Here is a 12,999-nt window from a genome sequence, read left to right as displayed (position 1 = left end):
TATATAAATTTAATTCAAATGCTTGGCCTGTTCTAGTATGGTGGTGGTCAACTGCATCATGGTAGGGGATTACATCTTGTGCCACACCTGGAGCCTGACAAAGGCTTTGCAGCTGCAGTGCTGATCCAATCAAGCACAGGAACAACTGGGAAATGACTCATGCTGTGAAATGGATGCTTGTTGTTAATCCTAGCTTTAAAAATGTACTCGGTTTGTCATCAGTTTTCATTGTGGTGAATATGGTTGTCTGGCTACCTTTGTTTCACAATTGTCTGATATTTTCTATGGACTCTCTTTTCAGCTTATGTGCTGCAGACTCAACCTCTTTTCACTTCAAAGATCATAAACAAAAATCCTTCAGAAACAGTGTTACTGAAGAGAGGACACAGACAGGAGAAGCAAGTATGTGAGGTGAGGTAGGATGCAGAGGAACGTATTCTGTCCCTGAAGCATCTGCTAATTTATATTTGATGTGACAAATACTTAACCACATCATTCTCTTAAAATTTTGGTTGGAGAGGAAGAGTTCTGAGAGGAGTAAGAAACAAAGAAAATCTCCTTGTGTTTTCAGATGATACATGGGTATGGCCGGGTTGGATAGGGCTCTGGGCAGCCTCACCTGGTGGGTGGGAGCTCTGTCCGTGACAGGGAGTTGAAACTGGATGGTCTTTTAAGGTCCCTTCCAACCTCAGCCATTCTGTGGTATGATTCTGAGTGGCATCCTTCTAACATAACTGAGGTACAGCATGGATTTAAGCACGTTTCTGAATTTTTTTTTTTTTTTTTTTTTTTAAAGCCACTGACGTGAGAGGTATGAAATGCAGCGGTACTCTATCATGAAGCCTCACAAAGGGATGTTGGAGAGTTCTTTACTTGCAGTTTCTAAGAGCTCTGTCAAAACAATTTTTTTTTATTTCAAGTTCTGAATGAGTGGAAATAGTACTGAAGCAGATATGGGAAACAATAAGTAAAATATAAGTTGAATAATCTGGCTTGGCTCTCTCAAGTAATCACTGTCATTGTTTTTCTTTTGCTTCAGATTGCAACAGTGAGTACTACACTAATTCCCTGTGTGCATGAAATTCTGGAGGTAGCTTTTTTCATCTGGCAAAATAAAGACTGTGAAGTCATCTTGAAACACAGGTCAGTTTTACTACCATCTTTCTATTAAGTGTAAGAGATGCACATCTCCATCTTAATGTGCATGTGAATTGTTTCTCAAGTGTTGTTTTGGCTGCTGTGCTGGGTGCTGCGTTCATATAGCAGATGCCAACTCACAAGCAGTAAGACCAGTGTACAGAAGCAGCTAGGAAGGAGCCCGACCAAGCCCCAATGTGAGGAACTGGAGGAAACTTTGGGGCTGAATGTTAGGATTCCCATTTTTCAGGAAGCGGAACTTTGTCCTGTGTTGTGAAGGAGCAGTTTCACAAAATGTATTTGCACAGTGGGTGGGTATAGGAGAGCAAGATGGAGGCCTGGCTGGATGAAGGCTGTGGCACAGCTGCAGTGTGTGCCGGTGCAGTCAGGAGTGCAGGGCAGGGGACAAGGGCAGACAGGAGGCAGGGTGCACACCTGGGCCAGTGCTAAAATACTGGTCACAGCTACAGAACAATACCATGTGGGCAAAGGCACTGAGAATTCCAGGGAAGTTAGGTGTGCAAAGCGCTGCGCAGCCCCAGTTGGTTTCTTCTAGTAGGTGTGCAGCATCTTCTGTGGTGGTGCTTGACATCAACGTTACTCCCTGATGGGAGCAATGAACCACCATTCAGCTATGCTGAATCCAAATTATTGTGCGCAAGTGAAAATAGAGGAGATTGGTTGCGCTGTGCTAGCAGCTTATGCCTGACTTCCATGCAAACCAATCAGCCATCCCATTATTCCTGTGAACGCTCTGTCAGTTGATATTTTTTTTTTTCCCCACTTTTCAAAGAGATAAGAGCTAGGTGAGGGCATTTACCTGTGTGCCACAGTGGGCAGCTAAAAGTATGGAATGAAAACTGCTGACATTTCAGCTCGCTTTTAAATCAGGGCCTTGATTCATTACAATCCCCATCCCCAAGAATGTAAATTTCTCACTTTAGGTCCAGGAATAATTTGAAAAGTATTGATGCAGCGTTACCAATTTCATATGTGGTTTCATCAGTGGTACAAATCTCTTAAAGCAGGAGGAAAGACAGCACCCAGATCACACCATCATTTAAGATCACTCGCTACCGCGCAGCCCTCTGCAATGGTACTATTAAGGAAGGCTTCCTGCGGGCAGTGCCACTGCTGCCCCCTCCCGGGGCGGCGCGGCCCCTTTAAGGCGGCGCGGCGCTCTGTCCCTTTAAAAGGCGGCGCCGTGGGGCGGGCGGCGGCGGCTGGGGCCATTGTCTCCCGCCGGGTTTTCCCCCCCTTCCCGCCGGCCCGGCGCTCGCAGCCGCCCGTTAAAAGAGCAGGCAAGATGGCCGAGCTGGGCAGCAAGGGGGTGACGGCCGGCAAGATCGCCAGCAACGTCCAGAAGAAGCTCACCCGGGCGCAGGAGAAGGTGAGGGGGCGGGGGTGGGGATGCGCGGGGCCGGGTTGCCGTCGCTCGCGGCCCGGGCTGAGCACCGACGGGAGGCGACGCGGGCGCTGCCGGAGGAGAGGCAGAGCCGGCTGGGCGCTTAGCGAGCGCCGCTGCGTTCTGTGGCGTTGCGAACGTAACCTCGGAGGCACCGAGCGAAGGGGACGGGCGCCGCTTCCTGATGGTCTCCCGGAGGCTCGGTGCGGCCGCTCGCCTTTCAGTGCAGCTCTCGGAGCGGCCGCAGCCGAAGCGGCGGATTGCTGCGGTGACGGGAGGACAGCTCTGTGCTCCCTGTGCCGGCGGCACGCGATGCCCGGGTCCGTGCCCTGGGCAGTGCAGCTTCGCGTAGGGCCGCGGCTCGGCCGCTCAGTCAGCCGCTGTCAGCCCACCGCCGCGGGGTGACATTGACTGAATAAGGACGGGTGCGCGTCCGAGGGCGGAGGGTGAGCGGATCAGAGCTCCGCTCGTGTTCCCTGCGGTTATCTTTAGCACCGGATTTAATCCTGGCGGTCTGGGGGTGGGTGCTGCGCTGGCCTCGGCCCCGACGGTATTACAAAACGCCGCGGGGTCACAGCGGAGCCCGGACCCGTCGGGCCTAACGTTGTCGCTGCCCCGGGCTCGTTGGCCGGGACCGGCAGCCTGGGAGCTGCGGAGCACGCGTGCGGATGGCCGCGCGGGGCTGCTGGCTGCAGCTCCTGCTTCCCTCCCTGCGCTCCGCGGAGCGCGGTTTTCCCTGCGGCTTTCCCTGTCGCAGCTCCTCGCGCCGACAGCAGACCTGCCCGAGCTCTCGCGGATGCCGTATTCCTTCCCTGCTAGCCACCAGGTGGCAACCGTATTTTGAGCTAATCTTAAGGTGGGTGATGCAGGCTGAGCTCCTGGCCTGCTGATGGAGTACTTACTGGTGCAGCTTGAGCCAAGCTTGGCTGCCGGGCCATTCCCTGCTCCTAACGTGCAGGTTCCTTCCTCAGGGGAAGAACGTTCCACAAGTGCTCCCACCAGGACGTGTAGCTCTTTCCCTTGCTTGCTCTCCCCCATGGTGACGTGGGATATGGGAATGACAGTAAGAATCGAGAGCATAGCTGTGTCTTGTAGGGAATTTGCACGATCTGAAATCAGTTTTTTATTGCTTTACACAAAAAACAGACAGCTAGTTTCCCTTCGAGGAGGAAAGGAAAGCAAACCATAAAGAACTTAATAAGTGAACACAATTTCTAGGCCCTTTAGCTGTTATTATCCTAGTACAAACAGTGCAACTTCTCTCTCCTGGCTCTCAGAAAGAATAAAAGGCATTGATCGCTGACTTTGCCCCCTTCATACTGCTGTTGCTTTGCTTGTAACAATTCCTCTTTTGTGGAGTTTCACCTTTGTCTTGAAGGGGCAGAGTGTCACCGAGCAAGCACATGGATGTAGATTTCTAGCTTGTGAGGAAAGCTACTGCTGAATGGGAGAGAAGGCAGCAGTTATAGTGTGATACCGATGTTACTATTATGTCATTTCCTTTTAAAGTAGGCATACTGTTTAACAGGAAGGGTAAACCATATGTCTAGGGATAAGGACCAGGTTTTAAAGCAAAAACAAAGTCCTTAAGTAGAAGCCTATATAGGTGTACCTGGGTGCCCAACAATCCAAGTGCTTAAAGATGTTTTGGATTTTTCTGATAGAAGCTGAATGAGATTGAACTTTCCTTTTTTGAGGCAAGTACAAATTGAGGCTTAAACAAGTTGACAGCGTTCCTTTTATGTATCCTCTTTCAACTTCAATTTAGGATAAAAATGGTTCCCTTCAGAGGGATGTCTCCCTCCCAGCTAGAGCCCAAAGGCTTTAACTTGAGCAATTTCCTTCATGGTGAATTTAAGCCTTGTGTTAAGCAAAGAATGATGTCTTTTTGTTCAACACAGAATTCACACTGGAACACTGTACACATCCTTTTTTCCCTTCTGAGATGGCTATTATGTAAAGTATGTAAGATATTCCTTCAGAAGTACTGTTTGTTTTGAGCCTTTCAGCAAAACTATTGGCTATTTTTGGAAGGAGCTTTCTCAGTTCAGCAGGAAATATGGGGCAGAATGGTTGACTGTGCTGTTTGCAAATGGGCTGTGCACGCTTTTAATCCCTCTTCTCTATTCAAGAGTAGCCTGAAGTGTAATGCTTAGCAATAGTCTTCCTGTTGTCCGGTGAAACGTATGGAGGAAGTTGATGTCTCTGAAAGGAACCCATCTAGCAGAAAGGACCCATGCAACTATTGCAAACATATCCTCCTTTTCAGCAGCTGGGAGATTTAGGCTGTAAGCTGCACTTTGTCATCCCGCAGTTTGCTGAAGCAGACCTTATCTTTGAGCTCAGAACCTTTTGTAGGTTCTCAACATCAGTAAAATAGGGTAAAATTGTAATGCCTCCATTGTCGTGGTATTTGGGGAGAGGCTCGTGTTTGCACGCTCTTTAAACTCTGCCATTGAGCATTTGACAATAAAGGTTTGAAAGTTGTTGTTTTACGTCTGGAATCCCAGAATTACTTCCCATGTCATCATTTTTACCTTCTATTTTGGAAATTTTAAGAATCTTTCATGCTCGCACAGTTCTCATTTGGTTTGAAGAGTCTCCTGGTTTTGAATGTATCAATCTGTGTACCTGTGAGTTTCTGCTTTAAGCAAAATGAAGCAGCACCTTGGTGCTACAGGGCACCTCTGGTGTGAGGAACCTCTGGGAGATACTAGGAGTTGGCTGAGCTCATAGGGGGGGGTTTTGTTCCTTGTCTGGCCGAATCCTCATCCCAGGGATTCAGAGTGGAAAGAGAGGATCGGCTCTGGAACTGGGGGATGTGAATTGCCTGGAGAATAGGCACTTCTCAGGAGACAAACTGTAAACTTGGTGTTGGAAAGGGAGTTCTCCTCAGGAGCTTTTTTTTTTTTTTTTTTTTTTTTTTTTTTTTTTGTGTGCGTGTGGAGTAGAAAGGAATGAGCTTACATTTCCCTTTCTAGGCTTTGTCTGGGAGCTGCTGTGATTAGAGCAGTGGTCTCTTGCTCTTTTCATTTGGACCAAATGGAAGATCTGGATCACTTTCTGTGAAGTGTGCTTCAGTGCAAAAAAAAAAAGCGTTTCTATGCCACTAAACCAGAGGTTTCACTAAAGTATTTGTGACCCAGCACTGAAAAATAACCAAGGACGTTGGCCTTGACAAGGAAGGCAGAGGAGTAATTTTGGCAGTGCTTTTTGGCTGTGGTTTCCCAATTCTTTTTTTTTTTTTTTTTTTTCCATTAATTTGTGTCATGTAACAATCCCTTCTCTGGGCTCTGCCTGTGCTACTTCCCACTCCCTCCCCCCCACAAACACAGTTTGCAGAAGGCATGGCTTGCATTTTGAGCTTGTTCTGATAAGACTTTTTTTTTTTTTTTGAAGCTGCTAGTAGCTGTAGCATGGCAGGTGACAACACCTGGAGTGAAATCTCAGCCGTTTTGAAGCAGGTGGGAATCTGTTCTACAGAACGGCAACCGAGAACCTTAAGCTAAATTTAAATGCAAATGTCTTCAGGATTCAACTGAAAAAGGAGCTGTCTGCTCTGTGGAACCTCTGCACATAGGGAGGCAGGCTTCAAGCAAAAAACTGTAGATGGAAAAAGCTCTCTCGTTGAGAAAGAACCATCACAGTCACCTGTCTAGGAGGAGGGAAAATCCATATTGATTATTTTTTCCCTTAAGGTCTTTGTTCAAAGCTTTTATGGTTTTTACTTAGTTTTGAGTGGGGTTAGGATGGTTTGGCAGCTGTGAGCTTTATGGTACTAGAGAAGTACAAGGAGTGATAAAGCCTGACAAGCTACAGATGTTCTTTTGCTGATCTGACTTAACTTTTTTTTTTTTTTTTTTTTCCTGGAGAACTCCCTAGGAAAGCACTTCATACTTTATCAAGAAGATAAGGCTTATGTGACAGATAGAATCTCAGAGGTACTTTGTGTCCAGGTGTTGCTGGAAAGCAGGCAATGGAGAGAAAGGGAGAGCTGAATTAATGCCCCTCATGTGCAGATGGTTCCAGTATGAGCTCACATTGTATTGCTGGATATCGGATAATCTGCATGGGGCAGGGAGGAGGTGAAACAGGACACCATGCTCCACATGTTTACTTGCCAGTGAAACCATCGTTGCCCTGCTGAAGGTACCCCTCTGCCTGTTGTGTTGGCAACAGATTTCTTTCAAGCAGAATCTCAAGGATGGATGAATTTTCTGATTAGAAAAAGCTGAGGCCTATCTCTGGGTGCTTTATCTTCCCTGTGAGTTCTAGTCTCACAGCCAGTCCTTTTCAGTGCGCTTCTTATGAGATCATGTTACTGAAGTGGCTGTAAGATCTCTTTTCGGAGAAGGGTTTTGGTGAGGCTCTGGGCAGGATATAATTAGTGTTGCAGAACTCATTGGTTGGGTTGGTGCTATCAAACTAGTGTCTGTCTTCTCCATTCACCATGCATGCTGGTTTTTCCAGACACCAATGCTTTTTGCAATATTATAACTTTGGAAGGAAGATAGAAAAAGTTATGGGTGGTTTCTTTAGTTCCTGACCCTTTGGACTGAGTGACAAGATCCTGTTGTTTGTAATCAAATGTGTTGTAAAACCCCAGTTCTACAAACTTTTTGCATAACAGGATGGTATCTTTGGTTTATAGGTATTAGAGTGTTTATTTTTTCCCTGTGGTGGTGATAGGACACCTGAGCTGCACACTGTGTGAATTCTGCAGCTTCTCAAGGATCATCTTGCAGCCTTGGCTTCTACCTGTGTTACACACCATTTGCCCAAGTGTAACAGGCTTCTTAGTTGGGCTAGCAAAGCCAATGTGTACAGAGCAGCTTCTGCTTTAAATATGGGTAAAGCTTCCTAAGGGAGCTGCAGGCAGGTGGAATAGAGCGAAGCACCGAGGTCCAGTTTGACGTCAGCCTCCACTTACGATTTCTCTTGAGGGACTGTTTGCTTTTCGTTGATACCTGTGAGATGGAGTATGTGAGCACCAGCAAACCTGTGATGCTCTGGTATTTGTGCTGAGCTACTTCCCTCCAATCCTCAGATAAGGGATTGGAAAAGAGAAGAATGTCATTTTATATTGCACCGTAGTTAAAATCAGTTTAAAATGTGGCTTTAGTTAACTATTTGTCAAGACAGAAGTGAAAAATCTTTGCAGGAATGCTTGCATTATCAGCCATGCTGCAAGGGATAGTCAGTCTCAGCAGGTGGGTGCAAGTGGCTGGTCTCGGTTCAGGTGTCACGTGCTACATCTGCTGGCTTTGCTGCCTCTGCAGCTGCTTGACCTTCATCAAGCTGGCAGGTACTGCAGGATAGGCCCAGTCCCTCATTCCTAGAATAAGAAAATAGAGTTTTTAAAGCAGGATCAGTGGATCTTTTCTTGATTTAGGATCGTTTTATTATGCCAACTTGATTATGTTGTTTGTTTCTTTGCTGCTACTCAGAAAATGAATCTCTTTCAAATTGTACTTCTGTGCTCTGAAGGAACAGTTGTGATGAATGCAAATAGAAGCAGTGCAAGGTGAACAAGTTTCACAGTTGCTTAATTCACTTTTTTTCCCCCGAGTTTCTCCATGACTGTTGGGAGCCCTCAGAAGGGTTTGGGGCACTGGTTGTAACAGGGAAGACTTGGAAGCTAGAGCTCAGGGCATTGCCTGGACCTAGACAGGTTTATGAAGCAGCTGTGGCACAGTCAATGAACTGAGGATCAGATGATGTTTGCACACACCTCTGGAAGTATGCATGCATAACGAGTTTTTTGTCTGTACAGAATATGGTGGGGCAAACCTGCTCAGATCTGGAGCTGGTGGTTTAAAGCCTTTTTTGAAGTAAGCGTTTCTAAAGAGGCAGGGTGGCTGGGACAATGTTTAGGAGATTCATGAGAGCCAGACAGTGCTGTTTCTTTCTGTCTCTTTGCTCAGAAGAAAGGAGAAGTCTGGATGGCAGTTTCTTAATATAGGCTGCCAGATAGCATGGAGGGTGCAAACTTCACCAATAAGGAGGGAAGGAGGAAACTAGTGATTAACAGTAGCTAATCCTGCTGTAAAAGCCATGGGCTGCCATTAATCTCTTGATGATACTTAGATACCGCAGTCTGAAGCACTGGCCTCTGCTGAGGTTTGACGTGCAGACTCAGAAAACTGGTACCTGTTCTGGAATGATTTTATTTTCTGCCAGTACTTCACCAATCATGGATTGATTTTTTTAAAATTACTTTTTAAAAAAATTTTAAATTTTTTAAGTAGGTTTAGAGCTTTTTGTCAAAATTGCACGAGAATTGTGCTAGTTACTGAGCTCTCCTCAAAGTTGTCTTGTCTGGAGTTGAAACACATATTTCACTGTGCTTTTCTTAACACTACTTTGAAACTGGATTAGGCAGAACAGCAGTACTTGCCAGCAGAAAGGAAAAGGAAGCTTCAGTCCTACAGTAACTAGTGCGTCTGAAAACAGAGCTAAAATGTTTGTGTTTTTGACTTCATGTTGCTTGTCTTGATTGCACGTTTGATAAAGCCAGAAACAGTAACAGTTGACTTAACCAACTCAGAGCTGAATGTCAAGGTGTTTGCAGAATGAGTGATGACATCCCATTGGATTCATTTGGAATGGTGCCAGTTGAGGGATGTGCATACGTGCATAATATATAAGGTATAAAGAGATATGGAGATGTAGAGCTCTGAACCAGTTTTCTTTAGTAGAACTGCTGATCCTGTAGCTCTCTGCTACCCTTGTAAGTAATGTGGCACATTCCTGTAAATGAGAGTAAGTCTTGCGACAGTACTGGCTCTGGGTGTAGAAGGACTACATTTATTTCCATTCCTCTTTCCTCAGCTGTTACGGGAGGGGAAAAAGGGCAAAAACTTGAGGGGAAAGCATTAGATTTATAAAACATGTAGGGAATTAATTTTGTTTAATTTGGATGTTCAGCTCATGAAGTTTGAATTTTCAGGCAGTAGGGCAGTGTCTGAAGGAGGTCCTTTCATCCTACTCCATCTTCGGGTGGAACAAATACTGATTCCAACATGACACTGAAAAGGGGAGCGAGCTGGTGTGGCAGGGGACAGCGTGTTTCAAGGATTATTTTGGAAACAAGCCATGAGAGGGATGCCAAGCTTAGAGACAAAAAAAATGCTCAGGAAAAGTTTGTTTGTTCAGATATAGAAATACACTTGGGTACACTTGTGGCATGGAAACACAGGGTTCCCCAGTGTAGAACTGAATCACTGTACTTGTGTGTATTGAACTGACTTCTCTTCTGGACTAATTTTTCTTCTTTATTGGCTCAGACTGAGTATCATTGCAGAAGACCAAGTTTAGCTGTGCCTTAATAAGCTTTAGCCACTGAGTGAGCATACTCATGTGATAATGTTTCCCTCATTGTGACATACAGCCATTATGATTGTTTGTTAGCACCAGTGGTGCAATCGTGTTAGATGTTACTGAAAAAGGATACTTGCTATCCCGCAGCAATTCCAACACAAATATCAGACAGCCTCAGTTAAGACGCTGTTTTATTTCAGTAGAATTCCAAGTTCCAGTGTGCTGAAAAAGCTTCTTAGATAATTTCTGCAGAGGTTCAGTGAGGATGCTTTTATATAGACAAGGGCAAAGGCTATTTTCGAACCCTGGAAAACTCATTAAAATACACTGAAGACTCAGAAATTGAAAAGAGAGACTGACTTTCTTAGGAGAGGAGGAGCAGCTGAATGTGCAGGGTCTGAGAGGGGAGAATTAGAAGAGTGACCATGGTAGGAAGGGCAAGGTCAAAGAAAGTCAGAGGTGATGTGATGTGTCAACTGTGCATCCTGCACTGCTGTGCTGCATCCGGACTCCTCACAGCCTAGGGTTTGTCTGGGCATTAGGGGCAATTGCTGGACTGGAACTTTTTGCCCAGCTGGAGGCTTTTACTCTGTGTTCCCTGATCTTCAGTGAACATACATAATTCAGGGAAGAAGTGAGTGCTGTCAGGGCTGGATGCCATTACGATGTGGCTGTGGATATCAGTAGGTGAGAAGAGCTGTGTTGCTCTGCTGGATGAAGACTTATTAGAGTCAGGCTGTATTTAACTAGGGTGTTTTCTAAGCAGCCTGTCCCACATCTCCATCTCAGACTTGTATTTTTGAGGAGTCTCTTTCAGAAGAGCATTGTGATAATTTTCCTCTGTGATGACAGCCTGGCCCAGGTTCTTGGTAAGTACGCTGTCACAGAAACCAGTGGGCTTACACCTATTCACAGAGGGGAACGTTGCCCCATCAAGCCAAGTTCTTTTATTTGCTGTTACTCATCCTTCTACTATTCTGAAGCAGAGGCAGTCCTCTCAAATGGAAAAAATAAGCTGCTCACAAGCTGGTTCCTTCAGACATTTTTGCAGTCAGAGGGTTGTTTTTTTCCCACTAGTAGAGGACCTTTGACTTGCTTGAGAAGGATCAATGAGTGATGGCGTTGTTCCGTATCTCTCAACTTTGCTGAGACAAGCCACACTCAGTAACCCAACTTCTCCATGGAGGAAAGTGTTCCTAAGCCTTTCTCCCCTGCCTGATCCTTTGCTGCTGTCTCCCTCTTCAATCACGCAGTCCCAATTGATGAAGTCTGTGTCTTTTCCCTTTTCACAGTTGTGTGTGTTCTTGATCTGTCTTGCATTTGAGAAACTTCAATCCTTGTTCACCAAGACAGTCATGAGCCCTTAAAGGAGCTTTCCTAGCCTCTTAAGGACTCTGCATCTCCTGTATCTTCTGGAGTCCTTTTGCTCATGGCTCTGCCTTATAAGAGTTCCTCTGCACTGCTCTCCTCTAGCACGCACCTGCTCATTTATCTCTCTCTTCAGCTCAGCATGGCCCCAGATGCCTTTTGTGTGTTGTCCTGATTTGGTTACTTCATTTTGCATCAGTGCCTGTATAAAAATAAAAATACTTCTTGCAAATGTATCAGTGTTTAAAATGAATGTTGCAGGGGAGGAGGTGGAGGACATGAGAAGGGGGATTTATGCAAACAGAACTATTTATGTTATGTGTTCCTCTTACTAGTGTTACTGTCAGCTATAGATAGGGTTTAATTAAGCGATGTTAAATGCCTACCCAAGTAATAGACATTGATGTTGCTCAAGTCCTGCTGCCTGGAATGTCACATTGATGCCAGATGAATTAAGAGATGCCATTTGGCCTTATTAGCTACTCAGCTTCAGTGTAGCTATTGCCCAGCTCGGTAGTTATCTGCTTTTTTTGGTCCCTGATTTGATGTCTGCAAAGGCTGAGACAGACAGAAGCTGGGGTGGAAAATTACCTGCTTTCTTGGAGTCTGTTTGAAGTTACCTGCTTCTTTATTTCCAGGGTAATGATAGATAGACCTTCTTTCTGACTTCTGCTTTGGTAAAAGCCTTGAACTCTGAGGAATTCATTGTTTTACCTGCCTGGTTTGAAAAAGAGCAAGCTAAGTGGGGGGAATAGGATACCCACCAAGTTGTGGTTTTGGCATACAAATGCATATGACTACGGTGGCTTGTACAAATACATCTCTAACATCTGTGTGCAGTGGCCAGCTGCTTGTTCCATTATGCATTAAGAGATGTCTAGGTGCAGGTCCTATACCTCAGACTCAATGAGCCAAGGCTGAGTGCTTGAGAGGAGGTTATGTATCTTCCAGCGAGGCTGTGGATTTTCAGCATCTCTCAAATCAGCCCAAAAGCTGTCAAGGTTGAAGTGTTCATAATCTGAAAGCCGTAGCTTGAACTCTGAAAATTCTTCATCTGCCACGCTTCTTGAGTTAGTTGCCTGCTTCCAGCTCTGGATTTGTTCTGATGAAAGAAGTCACCACTTCCAAGTGGTAGTCCTTCGGTCCTGTGTTTTCTTCTCTATTTACGTGCTGCTGGAACAATCCCTATGCATCTGTATCTGCTCACCTCTCGATTGGCTCTTGGCCTTCTCAGATCAGCAATTTGAACTGACCTAGCTAATTGGACTGGGCTCTTACAACACAGCTACCACCAACATGAGTCATCTCCAGCTGCTCCTTCCCCTTTCTGTCTGTATACTGTTGCCCTGTTACTTGTGATGAGTTGGGCTCATTTACTTTTCTTTCAAGCTTACCCTCACAAATAGGTGCACTTGATAGTAAGTTCTGAACTATGAGACTGGCGGTCAGCAACAAGCATGGGAATGGGAAATAGATCAGCAATAGTCTGCCACTGAGGCAGAGTTAAAAGGGGAATTAAGCCCAGTTTTGACCTGATGTATGGTGAACCAGCAAAACTGACGAGGCAGAACCATAGGGTGGTGGGGTGGTGATGGAGCTGGGGGAGTAACCTGTTTACCAGCTCAGTTCTATTACACCTGTAGGTAGCATGTGGCACATCAGTTTTACATTCCTCCTCTTTGCATCCTGACTCTCTGAAGCTTCCATCTGAAGGATGTAAAGTAAAAAAAATGGAAACTGAAGTTTAAATGATATTTTCTAGTTTGTTT

General features: G+C 45.5%; 1 protein-coding gene across 10 annotated transcripts in view; it reads left to right on the top strand.

Annotated features, from left to right (window-relative positions):
* Positions 1–2,375: 2,375 nt before the first annotated feature.
* The window catches only part of BIN1 (bridging integrator 1), an 84,589-nt gene continuing 73,965 nt past the window's right edge, over positions 2,376–12,999 (top strand). For 3 of the 10 annotated variants that reach the window (XM_042877589.1, XM_042877588.1, XM_042877586.1), the window contains exon 1: positions 2,376–2,527. In XM_042877589.1, the coding sequence (XP_042733523.1) occupies positions 2,444–2,527 (84 nt within the window). In that variant the 5' untranslated portion in view covers positions 2,376–2,443. The remainder of the gene's footprint in view (positions 2,528–12,999) is intronic. The other 7 variants (XM_042877594.1, XM_042877590.1, XM_042877587.1 and 4 more) reach the window with 6 other exon arrangements.

The sequence above is a fragment of the Lagopus leucura genome, unplaced genomic scaffold, assembly GCF_019238085.1.
Source record: "Lagopus leucura isolate 7727_CA_CO unplaced genomic scaffold, USGS_WTPT01 Super-Scaffold_100019, whole genome shotgun sequence".
Classification (NCBI taxonomy): Eukaryota; Metazoa; Chordata; class Aves; order Galliformes; family Phasianidae; genus Lagopus; species Lagopus leucura.
The sequence above is the reverse complement of the archived record's forward strand: the minus strand, read 5'-3'. Positions and strand labels throughout refer to the sequence as shown.